Source organism: Ranitomeya imitator, chromosome 4, assembly GCF_032444005.1.
Source record: "Ranitomeya imitator isolate aRanImi1 chromosome 4, aRanImi1.pri, whole genome shotgun sequence".
In the NCBI taxonomy this organism is placed as follows: domain Eukaryota; kingdom Metazoa; phylum Chordata; class Amphibia; order Anura; family Dendrobatidae; genus Ranitomeya; species Ranitomeya imitator.
Window position 1 is genome coordinate 276,035,562 of NC_091285.1, and position 24,844 is coordinate 276,060,405.

At 41.2% G+C, this 24,844-nt stretch overlaps 1 protein-coding gene across 2 annotated transcripts in view; it reads left to right on the forward strand.

The window, feature by feature from the left end:
• MDM1 (Mdm1 nuclear protein) overlaps positions 1-24,844 on the forward strand; it is a 95,255-nt gene that overhangs the window by 22,660 nt on the left and 47,751 nt on the right. Inside the window, exons 3-8 of one of the 2 annotated variants that reach the window (XM_069764642.1) lie at positions 1,610-2,004; positions 2,313-2,447; positions 6,060-6,245; positions 9,665-9,804; positions 10,446-10,545; positions 15,282-15,320. In XM_069764642.1, coding sequence (XP_069620743.1) covers positions 1,610-2,004; positions 2,313-2,447; positions 6,060-6,245; positions 9,665-9,804; positions 10,446-10,545; positions 15,282-15,320 — 995 coding nt within the window. The remainder of the gene's footprint in view (positions 1-1,609; positions 2,005-2,312; positions 2,448-6,059; positions 6,246-9,664; positions 9,805-10,445; positions 10,546-15,281; positions 15,321-24,844) is intronic. The other variant, XM_069764641.1, reaches the window with a different exon arrangement.

The following is a 24,844-nucleotide window of genomic DNA, read 5'->3' on the forward strand; positions in this document are numbered from 1 at the left end:
TATTACCTGGCGTATGCAATGTACTGTTGTACAGCCGGAAGTCGTGGTTGTGATTCTGTCAATATGATGATCCAGTCAAAAAGGCATATTCAGTTGTCTAGCCATACATGTTCTCACATTGGGTTTTCGGACTGCATGTTGTTTAGCTGGTCATTACCATATTTGTTCAATTTTAATTCAACTTGTCTATTGGAGTTCGGTCATGCAGCCAAAAAAATATACAGAAAAAATATGTTTGTTTTTTGCAGAAAGTAACAATCTCATTTTTTTTCACCACATCACGACTTTATCACAACCTTTACTCCCTGGCCTTTCTTTTTTTAAAAAAAAGTCATCAGGATAACTTCTCGATTGCTGGAGGGGCCGTCCACTGGGACCACCACCATTCTCAAGGGCGATAATGCCCATTGGCAATCTGTTTATTCTTAATGGGACTTCCAAATATAGAGAAGGTCCCCAGCAATCCCATAAGAATGAATCCAGCTTTATTGCGTATGATCAACCACGGCTCCACTCACATGGGGTTCTTGAGAGCCCTGATTCTCAGGATCAGCGGGGGCCCAGCCGTCCACTATCTTATTGATAGGAAATAACTTCCAACCTGGAGAATATACCTGAAACTATTTCTTAATAATAGCTTGTTAGGCTCTGATTAAAGACTTTGGTGTAGGAAATTCATTGCTAATTAATGATTTATGGTATATTCTAGGAATATATCTCAGGTTTAAACCTGCTCCATAGCCAATCACTGACTGCAGCGGTGACCCACAGCGGCCTGTTACAGCCAGGGCTTGGCTACAGTGTTCATGTACCTGTGTCGGTACCCCATTACTACAGCTGAAAGTAGAGACCTGAGGGGATGTGCACACATGCATACATTAAGTATATGGTACAGACGTTTTGGCGCCATTTCTGCATCTCCAGGCAGGAAAAACACTGTTAAAAATAGGATTGTTTTTGCCTTGTTTTTAACGTGTTTCTGAGGTGTTTTGTACATGTGTTTTTGGTGCAGATTTTTCCCTGCTTATTAGTATGAGGGAAATCTACAGCAAAAACGCTGAAAGATTTGACATGGTGTAGATTTAATTTTGCTCCAAATCTGCAAGTCACAAACAAGTAACAATTTGCATGAGACTTCAGGATTCTCATTCACTTTGCTGACAGGAAACTCTTTTATTTTTGTGACAAATATGTGTGGAAAAAAACGCGTCAAATCTGCATCAAATATACACGGTGTGCACAGACTCTAAGGGGTTAGGCGGCAAGAACGGTTTTCTATACTTGCAAGCGCCACTCTGACGGCGGACAGGTCACCGGTATCAGCCGGTTTAAGTGCCCATCGAGCTCCTACCATGCTGCAAAGGGAAAGCTTCCTTATGCTAGCAATATCAGAGAGTCCTCGGTATGGGCCAGGGCCAGGCTGCGGGTGAACTGTCAGTCTCCAGGAGTGCACCACCCATCAGCATCCAGGGGGACGGGAGGCAGAGGAGAGGCGTGCTCCTGAAGAAAGAAGATTAGTTTGTACCCTCAATCCTAATATAAAGAAAATAAGTTAGATGTTTTGGTGATTACTTGTCTTCTTTAATATTATATTTGTTCCTTTCTAAAGGTATTACTAGAGAACCCAACTTTCCTTCAAAACGAAGAGTTCTCTATTATAATCCTCAAATTGCAAAATCATTTCATTGGAAAGAAAACAATGCTTTAACCTCGGAAACGCCAAGCCTTGCACAAAATGGTAAAACGCAATCCGTGGTTGAAGAGAAATTACACACGCCAGATGCCCCAAGGTGGCAAAAAAAGATGAGATCTCAATCAGCCGTGCCTAGAAAGGTTTCCGGCAATGGCAGCTCTGCTGTCCTTAGAATGAAGTCTGCGGATGATCTTGCAGCAGCGCCCATAAAGCAACCTGTGAATGACAGTGCGCCCAAGAACAAAGAAAGGGAGAAAACAAAAAGTCCACAAGTGGAAGGTGATACAAAGCAACCAAAAGACACAAATGGGGTAAGAGCAGAAATAAGCATTGCCATGGTATATTATAGTTGTCTAGTAAGATTTATATTGCTTTTTCTGCTGGTTTATTTAGGACTTTCTAGGTCCTATTCACAAATCTGTATTACCTCTCAGTACAACCTTCACATTGTATGAGTCCGCAGGGTCCTTACTGTACATACATTAGTCCTTTGTACAGTAGGTGATGACCTCAAAGTTTACTGATTGCATTAATAGTATATTTGCAGATGCAGATTTTACTTGTAAGTACTCTGAGAAGTGGACTCTATAGAGGCTGATGACGTTTTGTCTATGTGAAGATCCACAGGGTTCTGCAGAGGAAGGCCGGCTTGAATGTAGCGACTGCACACCATCCGCTGAAGGTATCGGAGTACAGAAGGCAATTTGAAAGAAAAAGTCCCACAGAAAACTCCCCATTGCTTGCTGCCGAACATGTGTGTCTTCATATACGGTTTTTAAAGGGGTTTTCTGATTTTTCAAAACATTTTATAACAAGGTTTATTACTCATAGCTTATTTATAGACACTGTATTAGAAATTAATCTCTATATAAGAAATTAAAGAGGTTTTCTGATTGGGGAAAACCTCTTTTTGTGGCGCACTTTGTTTAAAAAAAAAAAGAAGAAAAAAAACAAAAACAAAGAAAAATAAAAAAAAGTGCACTTTACTCACCTTCCCTGGGTGCAACGCTGAGTCTCCACCACTGTGTCTGTTACTGTTTGCGGCGCTGACGTCATGTTGACAGTGCTGCAGCCAATAACTGATCTCACTGATTGTTTGCAGTACTGTCCACGTGATATGAACACTACAGACAATAGCACACACTAGGAGCTGCGGCAGAAACTCAGCGCTGGCCCTAGTTAGGATGAATAAAGCATAGTTTGTGTGCTTTTAAATAAACTGCAGCTGGGGAAAGTTTCTTGTTAGTAATATAGTGCCAATATGTAAGCTATGAATGATAAACCTTGATATGCGTGGATTAGAATTGTTGGGGGTGGTATACCCAGACATGGGGATGCATGTATTATCTTTACATTTAGTTACCTAATGGGATTTAATTGAATAGGCCGTTATTCTTACGTGGTTAGGATCAGGGCTGTGGAGTCAGTTAGCCAAACCTCCGACTCCACCAAAATGGGCTCCGACTCCACGGCTCCAACTCCACAGCCCTTACAGGGCTGTGGAGTCGGTAAGCCAAACCTGAGACGCCTCAATTTCCATGACATTGACTCCGACTCCACCAAAATGGGGTCCGACTCCATGACTCTGACTCCACAGCCCTGGTTAGGATGACACTTTAGGTTCCAGGATGTAGTGCACAAAAAAGGACCCTAACAGGGATAATGGTACAGAGCCTGGGCACAATGGTTGCATGCCTTCCGTTATTTTAATGTGGTTTGGTTTATGTTATTTTAGTGGAAACTCCATAATATTGGTGAAAATGTTGTGCAAAAGAAACAAAATGTATACAGTGCCTTGTGAAAGTATTCGGCTCCCTGGAACTTTTCAACCTTTTCCTACATATCATGCTTGAAACACACAATGTAGGAGAACGTGGTCAAATTCTGCGCTGCTGAATCATGTAGTCCAAAGGTATTGTGAAAATGTGGTCTTTATTCAACGCGTTTCTGAGTTTCAAAGAACTTCTTCATCAGGAAATACCACATAAGAAGAAGAATCAACAACAAGTGGAACACAATTGTGAAGTTGAACAAAATTTATTGGTTATTTTACATTTTTGTGGAAATTCCAAAACTGAAAAGTGGGGCGTGCAATATTATTCGGCCCCTTTAACTTAATACTTTGTTGTGCCACCTTTTGCTGTGATTACAGCTGCAAGTCACTTGGGGTATGTCTCTATCAGCTTTGCACAGCGAGAGACTGAAATTCTTGCCCATTCTTCCGTGGCAAACAGCTCGAGCTCAGTGAGGTTTGATGGAGATCGTTTGTGAACAGCAGTTTTCAGCTCTTTCCACAGATTCTTGATTGGATTGAGGTCTGGACTTTGACTTGGCCATTCTAACACCTGGATACATTTATTTGGGAACCATTCCAATGTAGATTTTGCTTTATGTTTGGGATCATTGTCTTGTTGGAAGACAAATCTCCGTCCCAGTCTCCGGTCTTTTCAGACTCCCAACAGGTTTTCTTCAAGAATGGTCCTGTATTTGGCTCCATCCATCTTCCCATCAATTTTAACCATCTTCCCTGTCCCTGCTGAAGAAAAGCAGGCCCAAACCTGTTATGGACCTGGTGGTTAGGAGCACCCGGAACGACCTGATGGTTAAACTCACACAGGACAAGCTCTGGGAAGTGGGAGCTCTGCTGACCGCAACCCCTAATCCTATCACACAACTAGAAATAGCCGTGGAGCGTACCTAACACGACCTAGACGCCTCTTCACAGCCTAAGAGCTAACTAGCCCTAAAGATAGAAAATAAAGCCTACCTTGCCTCAGAGAAATTCCCCAAAGGAAAAGGCAGCCCCCCACATATATTGACTGTGAGTTAAGATGAAAGTCACAAACACAGAAATGAAACAGGTTTCAGCAAAGTGAGGCCAGACTTACTAAACAGACTGAGGATAGGAAAGGTATCTTTGCGGTCAGCACAAAAAACTACAAAAGACCACGCAGAGTGTGCAAAAAGACCTCCGCACCGACTCACGGTGCGGAGGTGCCACTGCATCCCAGAGCTTCCAGCTAGCAAGGCAAAATCATGATAGCCAACTGGACAAGGAAACAATGAACAAATAATAACTAGCAGGGACTTAGCTTCTGCTGAAGTAGACAGGTCACCAGAAAGATCCAAGAGCGAACTGAACCAGTACAAGAACATTGACAGCTGGCATGGAGTAATGATCTGAGTGGAGTTAAATAGAATAGCCAGCCAAAGAATAAACTACGTCACCTGTGGAAGGAACCTCAGAAGCAGCAGCTCCACTCACAGCCACCAGAGGGAGTCCATGGACAGAACTCGCCGAAGTACCATTCATGACCACAGGAGGGAGTTCGAAAACCGAATTCACAACACAAACCATGATGCTGCCACCACCATATTCGACAGTGGGGATGGTGTGTTCAGGATGATGAGCTGTGTTGCCTTTAAGCCAAACATATCGTTTGGCATTGTTGCCAAAAAGTTCGATTTTGGTTTCATCTGACCACAGCAACTTCTTCCACATGTTTGGTGTATCTCCCAGGTGGCTTGTTACAAACTATAAATTACACTTTTTATGGATATCTTTGAGAAAAGGCTTTCTTCTTGCCACTCTTCCATAAAGGCCAGATTTGTGCAGTGTATGACTGATTGTTGTCCTATGGACAGACTGTCCCACCTCAGTACATCCAGAGTGATCATAGGCCTCTTGGCGGCATCTCTGATCAGTCTTCTCCTTGTTTGAGATGAAATTTTAGAGGGACGGCCGGGTCTTGGTAGATTTGCAGTGGTATTATACTCCTTCCATTTCAATGTGCACAGTGCTCCTTGGGATTTTTAAAGTTTTGGAAATCATTTTGTATCCAAATCCGGCTTTAAACTTTTCCACAACAGTATCACGGACCTGCCTGTTGTGTTCCTTGTTCTTCATGATGCTCTCTGTGCTTCAAACAGAACCCTGAGGGTATCACAGAGCAGGTGCATTTATATGGAGACTTGATTACACACAGGTAGATTATATTTATCATCATTAGGCATTTAGGACAACATTGGATCATTCAGAGATCCACAATGAACTTTTGGAGTGAGTTTGCTGCACTGAAAGTAAAGGGCCGAATAATATTGCACGCCCCACTTTTCAGTTTTTGAATTTCCCAAAAAATTTAAATAACCAATACATTTCATTCAACTTTACAATTGTGTTCCACTTGTTATTGATTCTTCACCAAAAGTGTACATTTGGTATCAAGGGGGCCGAATACTTTTGCAAGGCACTGTACATAAATTGAAACGTTTTAGAGAATTGAGAGGAAGGGATACATGAGTTACATACAGTTATGGAAAGCACACTTGTTTTCTTATGCATACTGACTGCTATTTGTCTTACTAGGTCATACATAACAAGAATCAGTCAGTCCCGCCATTTAAGGCAATTAATGTCAAGAGTCAGACGGATACTGAGTATAAAAGTCAGTTTAAAGGGTCACCGCCTGCAAAAGGACCTAAATTAAGAAAAAACTGGGAAGACAAACCTTCCTTACAGTATGACCAAGAACACCCATCTTCTAAAAGGAAGGTAAGGCATGATTACACTAACTGCAAAAAAACCCTACTCGTGCACCCAGGCAGTTCGCTTCTGTACACTGCTTTTTACATAATGCACTGCAGAAAAAAATGTTAAAGTGAACGTGATGGCTGATACATCACGCCCGATCCACGAGCAGCATGCATTACATACCGGCTGTATGATTTCAGCCACTTTTGTTTAACTCTGAAACGTTGCATCGTTTCTGAGTACTTTAAAATCTGCCCAGCGGCTTCTCCCTTGCCTGCCCTGCATGCGTTTATAGGGAGAGACCTGTCACTCCAAGGGAGCTGGCGGGCAGAAGCCACCAGGAAACCTAGCTGCACAAGAGATCAGTTTGACAGGGGAGTTTAAAGGTATGCTTTTCTCTGAACGCCGCAACGTTTTAGAGTCGGACATACTTGGCTGACAGACTGCAGCCAGTGTCTGATCTGCCTGTGGACCTGTTTATCGACAGGCAGGTTCCCTTTAGCCCTTTCATGACCAATGACATACAGTTGTGGCCAAAAGTATTGACACCCCTGCAATTCTGTCAGATAATACTCAGTTTCTTCCTGAAAATGATTGCAATCAGAAATTCTTTGGTATTATTATCTTCATTTAATTTGTCTTAAATGAAAAAACACAAAAGAGAATGAAGCAAAAAGCAAAACATTGATCATTTCACACAAAACTCCAAAAATGGGCCAGACAAAGGTATTGGCACCCTCAGCCTAATACTTGGTTGCACAACCTTTAGCCAAAATAACTGCAACCAACCGCTTCTGGTAACCATCAATGCGTTTCTTACAATGCTCTGCTGGAATTTTAGACCATTCTTTTTCGGCAAACTGCTCCAGGTCCCTGATATTTGAAGGGTGCCTTCTCCAAACTGCCATTTTTAGATCTCTCCACAGGTCTTCTATGGGATTCAGGTTTGGACTCATTGCTGGCCACCTTAGAAGTCTCCAGTGCTTTCTCTCAAACCATTTTCTAGTGCTTTTTGAAGTGTGTTTTGGGTCATTGTCCTGCTGGAAGACCCATGACCTCTGAGGGAGACCCAGCTTTCTCACACTGGGCCCTACATTATGCTGCAAGATTTGTTGGTAGTCTTCAGACTTCATAATGCCATGCACACGGTCAAGCAGTCCAGTGCCAGAGGCAGCAAAGCAACCCCAAAACATCAGGGAACCTCCGCCATGTTTGACTGTAGGGACCGTGTTCTTTTCTTTGAATGCCTCTTTTTTTCTCCTGTGAACTCTATGTTGATGCCTTTGCCCTAAAAGCTCTACTTTTGTCTCATCTGACCAGAGAACATTCTTCCAAAACGTTTTAGGCTTTTTCAGGTAAGTTTTGACAAACTCCAGCAAAACTCCAGCCTGTCTCGGGGTAAGAAGTGGGGTCTTCCTGGGTCTCCTACCATACAGTCTCTTTTCATTCAGATGCCGACGGATAGTATGGGTTGACACTGTTGTACCCTCGGACTGCAGGGCAGCTTGAACTTGTTTGGATGTTAGTCGAGGTTCTTTATCCAACATCCGCACAATCTTGCGTTGAAATCTCTTGTCAATTTTTCTTTTCTGTCCACATCTAGGGAGGTTAGCCACAGTGCCATGGGCTTTAAACTTCTTGATGACACTGCGCACGGCAGACACAGGAACATTCAGGTCTCTGGAGATGGACTTACAATTAAATCCCATAATGAAAAGACCAATCCTCCTTTATCAGTTCATCTCCATGTGGAGGAACCCTTTATATAGGAGCCACAATATCAGCATAGGACACTCCACCAACATAGTACTACACCCATAGAAAAGCGGAGTTCAAGTTCAAAATATTATAAAAGTAAAAATCAATTTTATTTGTAACATACATAAATTCATTACATAAAGTCACCAAGAATTTTATCATTTTTAAACATGCTCAGCAAGGGAACAATCGGTACCAGACCTGTGTGACCTCTCACACCTGCTCAATATATAAAGTAAAGTGCTCCGTGCACATGTCAAAAATATAATGGGATCCAGAATCCCCTAGGATCAAGTAAACATATCATATATCCTCTAGTCAAAGGTGTCTCCTTAACAAATTACCCCACATTTAGTCATATGTCCCAGGCATGATTCCTTACCCATGTGGCAGATGTGAAGCGATCACACAGTACTGTGTATATATATATATATATATATATATATATATATATATATATATATATATATGATTAGTCACTAGTCATTAGTTAGATATCACCTAGAGAAGTGACTATAGTTGCTCGTACCACAGGTTGTGGATTCAGTGTTGATGCAGCTTCAATCCTGGTGCTGGTAGACACCCCAATAGTTGACCGTTGGTCTTAAGTGCAAAGAGGGATTTGTCCACCATCTTTTTAGTAAAAATAAAAAGTACACTTGTATGTGCCGCTGGTGGTCTTTAGATAATTGTGATGGTAACATGAGCAAAATTTCATATTACACCTCAGGGTATCACTAGAAGGCTGTATAAAGGCAGATAGCACAGCAGAATGCCTTCTGTTTCTCTCACTTGCAGCCTCACCTCCACCAGTAACACCTTTTCTCCTTCATAGACCCAGGTAGTAAAAAGGAATTAAGGAATTAAAACTAGTCATACATGTCAGATGTCATACCTGTCTGCCAGACAATTGCTTGACTATCAGCTCTCTCCTGACTTCCCTGTATACAGCTACGCTCAGCTCAGCCGAATGTTCTTGAGTTGTCTGAGAAAGACACTGCCAGAATAATGTGGCAGAGGCTTATCTCCCCACTGAACAAAAGGATCATAATGCGATTGATTTCCAATTGCTCTATGCTTATGCCCCCTGATATAAGCTGTTAGGGGACAATCAGCAGGCCCCCAAACACATTAGATGGTCTGCCGATCTCGGTTAACATGGCGTTTTTGACCGACATTTATCTAATGTATAAGGGGGCCTTGAAAAATATCATCCTACTCTTTGTCACTAAGTAAGTTCAGTACTCAAATATTTTACCCAGATTCATTGATTTTTTTTAGCAAGTAGTTCTTTAGTCACAAAAAGGGTTTTTCCAGTTTAAGATAAATGCTTCCCAAATAATTGCATAGCTCTAAAATGATGTGCTCAGATCGTAGAGCAAAAAAACAAATTTTATGTCTTGAAAAGGGATGCCACACTGACGTTGAAAGGCATAGAATATTTCAGCAGTGCAGCCCATACACCATGAATTATTAGCTAGAACATGTGCATTATTGACTTGTCGTCATCGCTGTAGCCAAAATATAGAGACCTTCGCTGGACCTGGGGAGGGTGAGTACTAACTGAATCTGTTTTTTTTTGTAAGTATTCGGTCCTTCTTAAATAGGAAACCCCTTTAACTACATAAAACACAAATCTTATGTGAAGGCTTTCTTAATCTGTGTTACATCATTTTGTATAGGATAAAAAGAGAGACCTTAGTTCACTTGAACCTGGCCTTCATTACATGGATACATCTGAGACGGAGCAAGAAGAGAAAGTTAAAAGAAGGATTCTCAAAGAGAAAATTGTTCAACAAGTCAAAGTGCCAAAGTATTATAGGTATGAGCCATACTCATTCTCTAAGTGTGAAAGTGATGGTGCTTTTGTTTGTCTTCAGTATGTTACCCATTCTCAGCCCTTTCTAGATCGCACATTTGTGTTCTTAGAGAGCAGCCATTACTCTTCTGTAAAATTGTTTCTGTTATTCCTTATGGAAAGATAAAAAAAAAAAGATAACTTATGCCCTATATTCTGGCTTGCAATAAATGTAAACCCAATTACAAATTATGCTATGACAAAAAATATTGTCCCTAAATGTAAGACTTAGAGATATACACAGACAGATATATACAAAATGCCCATTTGCAGGCATGTATTTAAAAAACACTTAGTGTATATTGGAACAATGCTGTATATTATAAGGAACCTGTCATCCGATCGCGCGCCTCTGTATTTATGATACATTATTATAGATCTCATCCAAAGACATTAAAAAAAAATTAAAATAAAAAATAAAATAATATATATATATATATATATATATATATATATATATATATATATATATATATATATATATGTATATATATATATATATATATATATATATATACATACTCCTAGTGAGATAAATGCTATCATCACAATATAAAGCAGTCAGTTGTGGAGAGCATGTCTGATTATTATTTCTTGCATTCCAGGAAAGTGAAAACTGAATATTCTGCAAACTTTTTATCACCTTCAGAATATAAATACAGGGATGGTGCATGGGTGAGGACAAAGAGCCAAGTACATGATCAGGTGAGTAACATAGATGTGGAAGAGCTGAGGTTAATAACCTTTTATGTTTTTTGATAAATATCCTTTTCGCAGATTGTCCAAAGATTGTGCACTAATTGCATTAAACCTTGTTATTAAATACAAACATTTAAAGGAAAGGGTTTGCACTGGTTGGTTCTGAGAATGCCATATAATTATATTTTGCTATCCTAGACTATTTTTTTATGTATGATGTAAATAAGAGTCATGTGTACGATAAAAGCAAAGAGTCAATTAGAACTTGCACTCTTGAGGAATGTCTTGTAGAAAAACAGGTCCCAGCCTAGCGTGGTGCAGCACAATAATGGTCAGCTGTTCGAGTGCTCTTCAGTATGTAATTACGCAGATAATAAGACCATGGGGACTCACCAAACAGTCATCAGATCTTCATTTATTATAAAAACATGATCACAAGATGTAGATACAAGCTTCAGCCTATGGACTTTTCATGTGTGAGACTGTGCTGGATGTGATGTCTATGAAGACAGCGTGGATGTACTAGCAGCAAGGAGACTGTGACTAGTACCCATTGCACCACCACCACCTAGATGACTATTAAGAGCAGCACTATGCAGGTATATTTCCTCCATTCTGCCACTGTTCTTTAATGTATATAAAAAACCATTATACTCACCAGGGCGTACATAGAAGTCATGGGTCCCTATAGCAGAGTATAATGCAATAACCATAGTCCTCCATACAGTATAATGCACCCCTTATAGTCATTTCTTATAGTATAATGCACCTCCCCATAGTTCTCCATATAGTATAATGCACCCCTCATAGTCCTCCATATAGTTTAATGCACCCCCCATATTCTGTGTTTTATACTATATGTTTTATACTATTCCTCCATATAGTATAATGTACCCCATAGTCCTCTGGTCCTCAATATAATATTATAATGCACTCTCTATAGTCCTCCATATATAATGCACAGACCATAGTCCTCCATAAAGTATAATGCACCACATAGTCCTCCATATAATATAATGAGCCCTCCATTGTACTCCGTATATAATGAACCCCCATATTACTCCATATAGTATAATGCACCTCCCTATATATTGCACAGCCCATATCCTGCATATAATATAATGCACAGGCCATGGTCCTCTACATAGTATTATACACAACCCATAGACATTTATGTAGTAGTATGGTGACCGTGTTCTCACTGATTTTTTTACAAATTAAAAAAATGCTTGCCTGTCATCTGCTCCCTTGCCGCACAGCATCCTCTTCTGAAGCTCACGTGAGCGCATGCCGTCACTTCCATGCTCCTCTAGTCACGTGCACACCGATGTCAGCTGCCGGCCTCTGATTGGCCAGTAGCATATATTGCCGAACATGTACCCGATGGGACTGTGTGCTTCAATACACTTCAGCTGAATATACGTCCGAGGACACACATCCAGCTGAAGTTATCTGTTAGTGATCGTAACCATGGATATCTAAGCTATTGCAATGCCCTGCACATGGGGAAAGCGGCATAGCGAGTCAGAAGAACTATACTGGATTTCTAATTGGGCAGCATGTTTAGGTCAGCTGAGGAAGGGGGTCTTTCATTATTCCTTCATCTTTAAGGCCTTTACTGGCTAACCAAGCAGTGCAATACTTTGTTCGCTGCAATGGAGCATTCTCCTTCATAAAAATTATGTTTTCTTGAAAGACGTAGCCTTTTTACTGTACCACTGCTTGAAGAAAGTGTCTTCTATAAACTGGCTGTGGGTTTGGGAATTGATTTGAGTTCATCTTCAACCTGAAAAGGTCCAACGAATTCGTCTTTAATAATATTAGCCCATAGCAGTAACCCACCCTCCACCTTGCTGGTGTCTGAGTTGAAGTGGACGTCTGTGCCTGTGATTGATCCAGCCATGACCTATCCATCTGGTCCATCAGCAATCACTCTCATATCATCAGTCCATAAAACCTTTGAAAAATCGGTCTTTATGTATATCTTGGCCCAGTCTTTTCTTGCTCAGTGGTGGTTTCAGCCTCGCTTATCTTGGCTGAGCACTGAACACCTTGTACTTCTTGGCACTCCAGGGAGGTTCCAGTTCTGGAATATGACAGCACTGGAGGATAACTGCTACCTGGTCCGTTTCATGTTTGATTCTTTAGCAGTTAATGTGCCTCTTGTTTTCTTGAGAAAAAAGGGTTTGGTACCTTGTCAGCCAGTTGAAAAAAGATTGATTGTCCTCAATGGAAGAAGCAAAATAATAATTTTTTAGTTATGATACCTTTTTAATGGATGACAAAAACACATTAACCCCTTCAAGATTTTGCCCTATTCCATTTTTGCGGTTTCGTTTTTCGCTCCCCTCCTTACCAGAGCCATAACTTTTTTGTTTTTCCATTAATATGGCCATGCGAGGCCTTGTTTTTTGCGGGACAAGTTGAAATTTGAACGACGTCATTGGTTTTAGCATGTTGTGTACTAGCAAACGGGAAAAAAATTACAAGTGCTGTGAAATTGCAAAAAAAGTGCAATTGCACACTTGTTTTTTGTTTGGCTTTTTTGCTAGGTTCACTAAATGCTAAAACTGACCTGCCACTATGATTCTCCAGGTTATTATGAGTTCATAGACACCAAACATGTCTAGGTTCTTTTTTTATCCAAGTGGTGAAAAAAAAAAATTCCGTAATTTTTCGATACCCGTAGCATCTCCATTTTTCATGATCTCGGGTCAGGTTAGGGCTTATTTTTTGCGTGACGAGCTGACGTTTTTAATTATACCATTTTGGTGCAGATACGTTCTTTTGATCGCCCGTTATTGCATTTTAATGCAATGTCATGGCAACCAAAAAAACATAATTCTGGCATTTTGAATTTTTTTCTCGCTATGCTACGCTGATCTTGCTAGCGATCAGGTTAATGCTTTTTTTTATTGATAGATCGGGCGATTCTGAACGCGGCGATACCAAATACTGTATACTGTATATGTATGTTTTTTTTTTTTTATTGTTTTATTTTGAATGGGGCAAAAGGGGGGTAATTTAAACTTTTATTTATTTATTTTTTTTTACTTTTGCCATGCTTCAATAGCCTCCATGGGAGGCTAGAAGCTGGCACAACTCGATCGGCTCAGCTGCATTGGAGCGATGCTCAGATCTCTCCTATGTAGGTGAATTACAGCATTGTTATGAGCGCTCACAGCAAGCCGCCATCAACAACCATAGAGGTCTCAGGGAGACCTTTGGTTGTTATGCCGACGCATCGCTGACCCCCGATCATGTGACAGGGGTCGGCGCTGCACTCATTTCCGGCCCGCCGGCCGGAAGCGGTAGTTAAAAGCCACTGTCAGCGTTTGACAGCGGCATTTAACTAGTTAATAGCGGCGGGTGAATCGCGATTCCACCCCCCGCTATTGCGGGCACATGTCAGCTGTTGAAAACAGCTGACATGTCCCGGCTTTGATGCGGGCTCACCGCTGCAGCCCGCATCAAAGCGGGGGTACCGACCTCCGCTGTAATAGTACGGCGGAGGTCGGAAAGGGTTTAAGTGATGTTACAAAGTAAGAAAGATCAGTCTCTTGTTTTCTCAACACATTTTTTCTAACCGTGATGACTATTTTGAACAAAAGTTTTATGTATTATTTATGCTTGCTTATATAACGCTATCGTGTTCCGCAGCGCTTTACAGACATTATCATCACTGTCCCCATTAGGGTTCACAATCTAGATTCCCTATTAGTATGTCTTTGGAGAGTGGGAGGAAACCGGAGAACCCAGAGGAAACCCACACAAACACAGGGAGTACATACAAACTCCTTATACATATTGTCCTTGTGTGGGATTTAAACCAAGGACCTCAGCATTGCACAAGATCAGTGCTAACCACTGAGCCACCGTGCTGCCCAACTACTGATGTTTTTGTGCTAACTTCCCAGTATCTTAGCAACTTCAAGACTGCTGCATCCCTCTGTAAGACTTTTTACAATTTTTGACTTTTTACAGTCAAATTTTTTTGGGGGGCCTATTTTGGAAAACAAGCTGCTTAATAATTTTGCTCACCTCGATAAAAGGGTGATGATATCCTTAGGCCTCACCCTCCTTCATGACACATGTACACATCGCCTGATCTGCTTCATCCAATAGGCATTCAAGCTTATACGGTCTGAAGTTGGAATATTTGAATAAAAATGATAATATGGTCAAAATACTTCTGTAATAATTCCGAACATATAAATATTATGTTTAGTAGAGATCACACTCTAGCAAGTATTACTGGCAGGATTATGAGGAAAGGTATCACCTCTGCTAAGCTGGAGGCAGATTACATACTGTAGGATTCGCCAGTGACAGTAGATGATGGCGAGGGCGCCCACCTCTCTTTTGCCCAAAGCATTCGCAGAACACTCTCCTATAGATTTACATTTCCCCTCAGTTTTCACCTTTGCATATTGCTGCCTGTAATAAGCTTTTCAAATTCTCCAAACTGCTGCTCACAGTACAAGTTGGCTGTCCCTACATTTACATATAAAATACAATAAAAAAAAACATTGCACGCAAAAAATATAAACTGTATAAAAAAAACAACAGGTACAATTAAGGGATGTTTCCTTTTCCTTAAGAAATTAAGGTTTCTTTGCAGCTTTGTATGGTGAAGTATCCATATTTTACAGCTAGGGGGCAGCAATGAGCTGTTTTTCTGATTTCACCATGAATGACATTACAGTGCTGTACACTGAACTGTTCTCTGTTCCTTCCTTTAGGGTTCCTCACTCAGTGTAGGCTCCATGTGGGTTGCTGAGGTTGGTTCCTTGGTGCTCTTCTTATTCTTTAAGTCATACTATTGCCTAACTGTAATTGTAATCTGTTAACTGCAAAGTAATGGCGATACAATGATGCGGATTCATTTTCCTGGGACTGTGCCATCCCGTTTCTAATGCTATGCCATAAATGTATGGCACAGTATTGGTATGAAGCAACGAAAAGTTTGCATACAAGCAGCTTTAATTTCTGCTATATATATAGATGTCGCTTGCTGTGAAAATGTCAATGTTTTACATTTAATTCCTTACTTTTAATCTAGGAAAGATATATATCTTTGTACCATGTTAGCCAGTAGATGGAAAAATATTTAGAATTGAGAGTCCTCAGTGGTTGATACCTTTTAATGACTAAGGCTACTTTCACACTAGCGTTAACTGCAATCCGTCACAATGCGTCGTTTTGCAGAAAAAACGCATCCTGCAAAAGTGTTTGCAGGATGCGTTTTTTCTCCATTGACTAACATTACGCGACGCATTGCGACGGATTGCCACACGTCGCAACCGTCGCGCGACGGTTGCGCCGTGTTTCGGCCGACCGTCGGCCGCAAAAAACGTTCCATGTAACATTTTTTGCAGCCGACGGACCGTCTTTTCCGACCGCGCATGCGCGGCCGGAACTCCTCCCCCACCTCCCCGCACCTCACAATGGGGCAGCGGATGCGCTGAAAAGCAGCATCCGCTGCACCCGTTGTGCGGCGGAGGCAACGCTAGCGTCGGTAACCTCGGCCCGACGCACTGCGACGGGCCGGGCCCGACGCTAGTGTGAAAGAAGCCTAACTGAAAAGATGGTAACAAATTGCAAGCTTTCAAGACTACACAGGTCTCTTCATCAGGCAAAGAATAAAAGAAATTCTGGAGAATCACATGTTTATGCACAACACATCACAGAACTGTCATTTTGGGAGAGTGATAAGTGATAAACAGTTGTGTCCATAAATATTGGAAAGTTCCTAGATTAGGAGTGAATGTTTTCTTGCCCTCTGATTGGGGTCTGGTTCTGTTATGATGACCCCATATGGTCTGAAGTGCAAATTCCTTAATTGATGTAAAAAGACATAAATCCATGCGACACATTCATTCCTGCACTAAGTGTGTCAAAGTTCATCATAAGTTTATACTCCCAGATTCTCCTGTCTCTCTGAGATTTGAAGCTACCTTTCAATACAAAAATATTTAGAATTGAGAGTCCTCAGTGGTTGATACCTTTTAATGGCTAACTGAAAAGATGGTAATAAATTGCAAGCTTTTGAGACTACACAGGTCTCTTCATCAGGCAAAGACTAAAATAAATTCTGAAGAATCACATACAGTTCTATGAAAAAGTTTGGGCACCCCTATTAATCTTAAGCTTAATGTTTTATAAAAATTGTTTTTTTTTGCAACAGCTATTTCAGTTTCATATATCTAATAACTGTTGGACACAGTAATGTTTCTGCCTTGAAATGAGGTTTATTGTACTAACAGAAAATGTGCAATCTGCATTCAAACAAAATTTGACAGGTGCATAAGTATGGGCACCCTTATCATTTTCTTGTTTTAAAATACTCCTACCTACTTTTTACTGACTTAGGCTGGTTTCACACTTGCGTTTTTAACCCCTTCATGACCCAGCCTATTTTGACCTTAAAGACCTTGCCGTTTGTTTCAATTCTGACCAGTGTCCCTTTATGAGGTAATAACTCAGGAACGCTTCAACGGATCCTAGCGGTTCTGAGATTGTTTTTTCGTGACATATTGGGCTTCATGTTAGTGGTAAATTTAGGTCAATAAATTCTGCGTTTATTTGTGATAAAAACGGAAATTTGGCGAAAATTTTGAAAATTTCGCAATTTTCACATTTTGAATTTTTATTCTGTTAAACCAGAGAGTTATGTGACACAAAATAGTTAATAAATAACATTTCCCACATAAATTTTTTTTTTGCTAGGAAGTTATAAGGGTTAAAATTTGACCAGCGATTTCTCATTTTTACAACGAAATTTACAAAACCATTTTTTTTAGGGACCACCTCACATTTGAAGTCAGTTTGAGGGGTCTATATGGCTGAAAATACCCAAAAGTGACACCATTCTAAAAACTGCACCCCTCAAGGTACTCAAAACCACATTCAAGAAGTTTATTAACCCTTCAGGTGCTTCACAGCAGCAGAAGCAACATGGAAGGAAAAAATGAACATTTAACTTTTTAGTCACAAAAATTATCTTTTAGCAACAATTTTTTTATTTTCCCAATGGTAAAAGGAGAAACTGAACCACGAAAGTTGTTGTCCAATTTGTCCTGAGTACGCTGATACCTCATATGTGGGGGTAAACCACTGTTTGGAAGGGAAGGAGTGCCATTTGACTTTTTGAATGAAAAATTGGCTCCACTCTTTAGCGGACACCATGTCACGTTTGGAGAGCCCCCGTGTGCCTAAAAATTGGAGCTCCCCCACAAGTGACCCCATTTTGGAAACTAGACCCCCCAAGGAACTTATCTAAATGCATAGTGAGCACGTTACAGAAGTTTATAACGCAGAGCCATGAAAATAAAAAATAATTTTTCTCTCCTCAAAAATGATTTTTTAGCCTGGAATTTCCTATTTTGCCAAGGGTGATAGGAGAAATTGGACCCCAAATGTTGTTGTCCAGTTTGTCCTGAGTACGCTGATACCCCATATGTGGGGGTAAACCACTGTTTGGGCGCACGGCAGGGCTCGGAAGGGAAGGCACGGCATTTGGCTTTTTAAATGGAAAATTAGCTCCAATCATTAGCGGACACCATGTCACGTTTGGAGAGCCCCTGTGTGCCTAAACATTGGAGATCCCCCAGAAATGACCCCATTTTGGAAACTAGACCCCCAAAGGAACTAATCTAGATGTGTGGTGAGGACTTTGAACCCCCAAGTGCTTCACAGAAGTTTATAATGCAGAGCCGTGAAAATAATAAATACGTTTTCTTTCCTCAAAAATAATTATTTAGCCCAGAATTTTTTATTTTCCCAAGGGTTACAGGAGAAATTGGACCCCAAAAGTTGTTGTCCAGTTTCTCCTGAGTATGCTGATACCCCATGTGTGGCGGTAAACCACTGTTTGGGCACACGTCGGGGCTCAGAAGGGAAGTAGTGACTTTTGAAATGCAGACTTTGATGGAATGGTCTGCGGGCGTCACGTTGCGTTTACAGAGCCCCTGGTGTGCCTAAACAGTAGAAACCCCCCACAAGTGACCCCATTTTAGAAACTAGACCCCCCAAGGAACTTATCTAGATATGTGGTGAGCACTTTGAACCCCCAAGTGCTTCACAGACGTTTACAACGCAGAGCCGTGAAAATAAAAAATCATTTTTCTTTCCTCAAAAATGATGTTTTAGCAAGCATTTTTTTATTTTCACAAGGGTAACAGGAGAAATTGGACCCCAGTAATTGTTGCGCAGTTTATCCTGGGTATGCTGATACCCCATATGTGGGGGTAAACCACTGTTTGGGCACACGTCGGGGCTCGGAATTGAGGGAGCACCATTTGACTTTTTGAATACGAGATTGGCTGGAATCAATGGTGGTGCCATGTTGCGTTTGGAGACCCCTGATGTGCCTAAACAGTGGTAACCCCTCAATTCTACCTCCAACACTAACCCCAACACACCCCTAACCCTAATCCCAACTGTAGCCATAACCCTAATCACAACCACAACCCTAATTCCAACCCTAACCCTAAGGCTATGTGCCCACGTTGCGGATTCGTGTGAGATTTTTCAGCATCATTTTTGAAAAATCCGCGGGTAAAAGGCACTGCGTTTTACCTGCGGATTTTCCGCGGATTTCCTGTGTTTTTTGTGCGGATTTCACCTGCGGATTCCTATTGAGGAACAGGTGTAAAACGCTGCGGAATCCGCACAAAGAATTGACATGCTGCGGAAAATACAACGCAGCGTTTCGCACACAGCGGATTTGGTTTTCCATAGGTTTACATGGTACTGTAACCCTAACCCTAAAGGGATCCTAACCCTACCCCTAACCCTAACCCTAAAGGGACCCTAACCCTAAAGGGATCCTAACCCTAACCCTAAAGGGATCCTAACCCTAAAGGGATCCTAACCCTACCCCTAACCCTAACCCTAATCCCTTTATGGTTAGGGTTAGGGGTAGGGTTAGGATCCCTTTAGGGTTAGGGTTAGGATCCCTTTAGGGGTAGGGTTAGGATCCCTGTAGGGTTAGGGTTAGGATCCCTTTAGGGTTAGGGGTAGGGTTAGGATTCCTGTAGGGTTAGGGGTAGGGTTAGGATCCCTGTAGGGTTAGGGTTAGGATCCCTTTAGGGTTAGGGTTAGGATCCCCTTTATCACCTTTATGGTGGAGGGTGGCATATCAGTGTGTTTTCTGGTTTTTTAATATAAAAACGCATGCGTTTTTAACGCAAACAAACGCATGCACAATAAAACGCATGCGTTTCCATTGACTCCAATGTATTTTTTGGCCCAAAAAAACGCATGAAAACGCATGCGTTTTTATGTGTCCAAAAAACGCCCCTCAAAAATACTACAAGTTGCATTTTTGAAAATGAACACATGCAGTAAAAAAACGCATGCGTTCAAAAACGCATGCAAACGCATGCACAAAAAAACGCATGCATTTTCAATGTTAAATATAGGGAAAAAAACGCATGCGTTTTTTTGTGCAAAAAACGCTGCAGACAAAAACGCAACCACCCTTACTAAAGCACTTTTTTTTAGTTTTCTAACCTCATTGAGCTTTGAACTTCATAGCCAGGTGTATGCAATCATGAGAAAAGCTACTTAAAGTGGCCACTTGCAAGTTGTTCTCCTGTTTGAATCTCCTCTGAAGAGTGGCATCATGGGTTCCTCAAAACAACTGTCTAATGATCTGAAAACAAAGATTATTCAACATACTTGTTCAGGGGAAGGATACAAAAAGCTGTCTCAGAGATTTAACCTGTCAATTTCCACTGTGAGGAACATAGTAAGGAAATGGAAGAACACAGGTACAGTTCTTGTTAAGGCCAGAAGTGGCAGGCCAAAAAAACATCAGAAAGACAGAGAAGAAGAATGGTGAGATCAGTCAAGGACAATCTTCAGACCACCTCCAGAGAGCTGCAGCATCAACTTGCTGCAGATGGTGTCACAGTGCATCGGTCAACTATACAACGCACTTTGCACAAGGAGAAGCTCTATGGGAGAGTGATGCGAAAGAAGCCGTTTCTGCAAGCACGCCACAAACAGAGTCGGCTGAGGTATGCAAAAGCACATTTGGAGAAGCCAATTTCTTTTTGGAAGAAGGTCCTGTGGACTGATGAAACCAAGATTGAGTTGTTTGGTCATACAAAAAGGCATTATGCATGGCGGCCAAAAAACACAGCATTCCAAGAAAAACACTTGCTACCCACAGTAAAATTTGGTGGAGGTTCCATCATGCTTTGGGGCTGTGTGGCCAATGCCGGCACCGGGAATCTTGATAAAGTTGAGGGACGCAACTCTCAGTATCAGCAGATTCTTGGCAATAATGTTCATGAATCAGTGACAAAGTTGAAGTTACGCAGGGGATGGATCTTTCAGCAAGACAATGATCCAAAACACCGCTCCAAATCTACTCAGGCATTCATGCAGAGGAACAATTACACTGTTCTGGAATGGCCATCCCAGTCCCCAGACCTGAATATCATTGAACATCTGTAGGATCATTTGAAGAGGGCTGTCCATGCTCGGCGACCATCAAACTTAACTGAACTGGAATTGTTTTGTAAAGAGGAATGGTCAAAAATACCTTCATCCAGGATCCAGGAACTCATTAAAAGCTACAGGAAGCGACTAGAGGCTGTTATTTTTGCAAAAAGAGGATCTACTAAATATTAATATCACTTTTCTGGTGGGGTGCCCATACTTATGCACCTGTCAAATTTTGTTTGAATGCAGATTGCACATTTTCTGTTAGTACAATAAACCTCATTTCAAGGCAGAAACATTACTGTGTCCCAACAGTTATTAGATATATGAAACTGAAATAGCTGTTGCAAAAAAACTATTTTTATAAAACATTAGGCTTAAGATTAATAGGGGTGCCCAAACTTTTTCATATAACTGTATTTATGCACAACATAGCACAGAAAAAAAAAAAACAAAAACATGGATAAGACAGGTGACATGAGGCAGAATTACCATGTGTGATAAACAGTTAGATAAGGATTGTTTTATTGTCCTGTGATTAGGGTCTCTGTTGTGGTGACCCTTTATGGTCTGAGGGGCAAGTTCCTTAGTTGATGTAAAAAGACATAAATCCATGCGACACATTCATTCCTGCACGAAGACTGTCAAAGGTCATCAGTTTATATTCTAATACTCTTCTGTCTCTCTTAGATTTGAAGCTACCTTTTAAAACAAGTAATTTCATGTCTATAATGTTATGATTTGGAAGACAAAAATGTATTGCCACAGGTAGATCCATTCTTTTTTCTCTTATTGTATGGCGGTGAGAATTCATTCTTGTTCTAAGCTTTTGCCCTGTCTCCCCCACATACAGACCCCCAGTAGGACATTTAGTACAAATAATTAGGTACACCACATTAGAAGTGGCGCAGCTGAAAGTACCTGGTATCTTGTAGTCCTGATGTGAATTGGGGATCTTTATCTTGTCTGTGGTCATTATAAATGGACAGGTTTTATATTTTTCTGATTGCAAGGAAAGGTAGCTGCAAGGTACCTGCAGCTGTTGGAGAGGACAGGCAGCTCCTGACAATGATGCTTTTTAGATTTGGGGGCTGCCTAAAACACAGTAGTGGGGGGTCTGGAAAAATGGATTGTAAGCGGGCATCTTTTTGTAGTAAAAGTTATAATTTTTGTGCAGCTCCCCTTAGCACCTCCAGATTTGGATTGTAGCACCTCCAGATTTGGATTGTAGGTGACTACTAGAGGTACCCAGTTATTTTCTTCTTTAGCTTTGTAATGTAGCAGGTGATTCCTTGATATTCTTGTGGCTCTTGTGATTTGGTTTTCAATTGTTCTTGGATGGTAGCCCTGATTCAAAAAGGTCTTTCTGAGGCGGCCAAGGTGTTCATCCCTATCCATGGGGTTGGAACATATACGACTGTATCTGATGGCTTGGCTGTAGACAATAGAGTTTTTTTTATGTGTTTTGGATGGAAACTGTCCCATTTAAAGTATGTTGGACGGTCGATTGGCTTCTGGTAGAGGGATGTCTCTATTTTTTTTCTCCTGCAGCTTAATGATGGTGTCCAAAAAGTTGATGGGCAGATGAAATTGATTAAACTTCATGGAACATCTTTAGCTGTGGCTCAGACTCCGTCCAGATGATTAAAATGTCATCAATGTAGCAGTAGTAGGCCAGAGGCCTGATGGGACATGAGGACAAAAAATTGCTTTCAAGCTTGGCCATGAAAAGATTTGCATACTGTGGAGCCATTTTACTTCCCATTGATGTGCCAGTCTCCTGTAGATAGATCTTGTTGTCAAATTCAAAGTAATTGTGGGTGAGAATGAATTTTATAAGTTTCACCACAGATTCAGCATCAGTCCCTGTGTTTCCCAGGAAGAATTTGCAGGCATTTAATCCATCCTGGTGTGGGATATTGGAGTACAAAGATTCCACATCCATGGTGGCCAGGATGGTTCCTTCTGGTAGAGGACCTATTGCTGATAGTTTATTCAATAGGTCAGTTGTGTCCTGAATGAAGTTGGGTGTATACTTTACCAGGGGTTTAAGAATACCCTCTATCCATCCAGATACCCGCTCAGTAAGGGTGCCCACACATGAAATACTTGGAGTTCCTGGGTTTCCAGATTTGTGGATTTTGGGAAGCATGTAGAATATCCCTGTTCTTGGACTTTCTGGCATCAGGTCATCGGCTCTTGTGGATTTGTCAGGCAGACAAGATATCAACTTGTTTAGTTCCTTGTAATAGTCCTGTGTAGGATCCGACTCCAATTTTTTGTAGTAGCGTGTGTCCATAAGTTGTTTGCTTTCTTCATATAGTCTGATGTGTTCATCATGACTATTGCACCTCCCACCACCCTTCTGTGGTGAAACTTATCAAATTCATCCTCACCCACAATTACTTTGAATTTGACAACAAGATCTATTTACAGGAGACTGGCACAGCAATTGGAAGTAAAATGGCTCCACAGTAAGCAAATCTTTTCATGGCCAAGCTTGAAAGTGACTTTTTGTTCTCATGTCCCATCAGGCCTCTGGCCTACTACCGCTACATTGATGACATTTTAATCATCTGGACGGAGTCTGAGCCACAGCTAAAGACGTTCCATGAACAGTTTAATCAATTTCATCCCACCATCACCTTGACACTCAACTACTCCTGTACTGAAATTACATAGTAACATAGTTAGTAAGGACGAAAAAAGACATTTGTCCATCCAGTTCAGCCTATATTCCATCATAATAAATCCCCAGATCTACGTCCTTCTACAGAACCTAATAATTGTATGATACAATATTGTTCTGCTCCAGGAAGACATCCAGGCCTCTCTTGAACCCCTCGACTAAGTTCGCCATCACCACCTCCTCAGGCAAGCAATTCCAGATTCTCACTGCCCTAACAGTAAAGAATCCTCTTCTATGTTGGTGGAAAAACCTTCTCTCCTTCAGACGCAAAGAATGCCCCCTTGTGCCCGTCACCTTCCTTGGTATAAACAGATCCTCAGCGAGATATTTGTATTGTCCCCTTATATACTTATACATGGTTATTAGATCGCCCCTCAGTCGTCTTTTTTCTAGACTAAATAATCCTAATTTCGCTAATCTATCTGGGTATTGTAGTTCTCCCATCCCCTTTATTAATTTTGTTGCCCTCCTTTGTACTCTCTCTAGTTCCATTATATCCTTCCTGAGCACCGGTGCCCAAAACTGGACACAGTACTCCATGTGCGGTCTAACTAGGGATTTGTACAGAGGCAGTATAATGCTCTCATCATGTGTATCCAGACCTCTTTTAATGCACCCCATGATCCTGTTTGCCTTGGCAGCTGCTGCCTGGCACTGGCTGCTCCAGGTAAGTTTATCATTAACTAGGATCCCCAAGTCCTTCTCCCTGTCAGATTTACCCAGTGGTTTCCCGTTCAGTGTGTAATGGTGATATTGATTCCCTCTTCCCATGTGTATAACCTTACATTTATCATTGTTAAACCTCATCTGCCACCTTTCAGCCCAAGTTTCCAACTTATCCAGATCCATCTGTAGCAGAATACTATCTTCTCTTGTATTAACTGCTTTACATAGTTTTGTATCATCTGCAAATATCGATATTTTACTGTGTAAACCTTCTACCAGATCATTAATGAATATGTTGAAGAGAACAGGTCCCAATACTGACCCCTGCGGTACCCCACTGGTCACAGCGACCCAGTTAGAGACTATACCATTTATAACCACCCTCTGCTTTCTATCACTAAGCCAGTTACTAACCCATTTACACACATTTTCCCCCAGACCAAGCATTCTCATTTTGTGTACCAACCTCTTGTGCGGCACGGTATCAAACGCTTT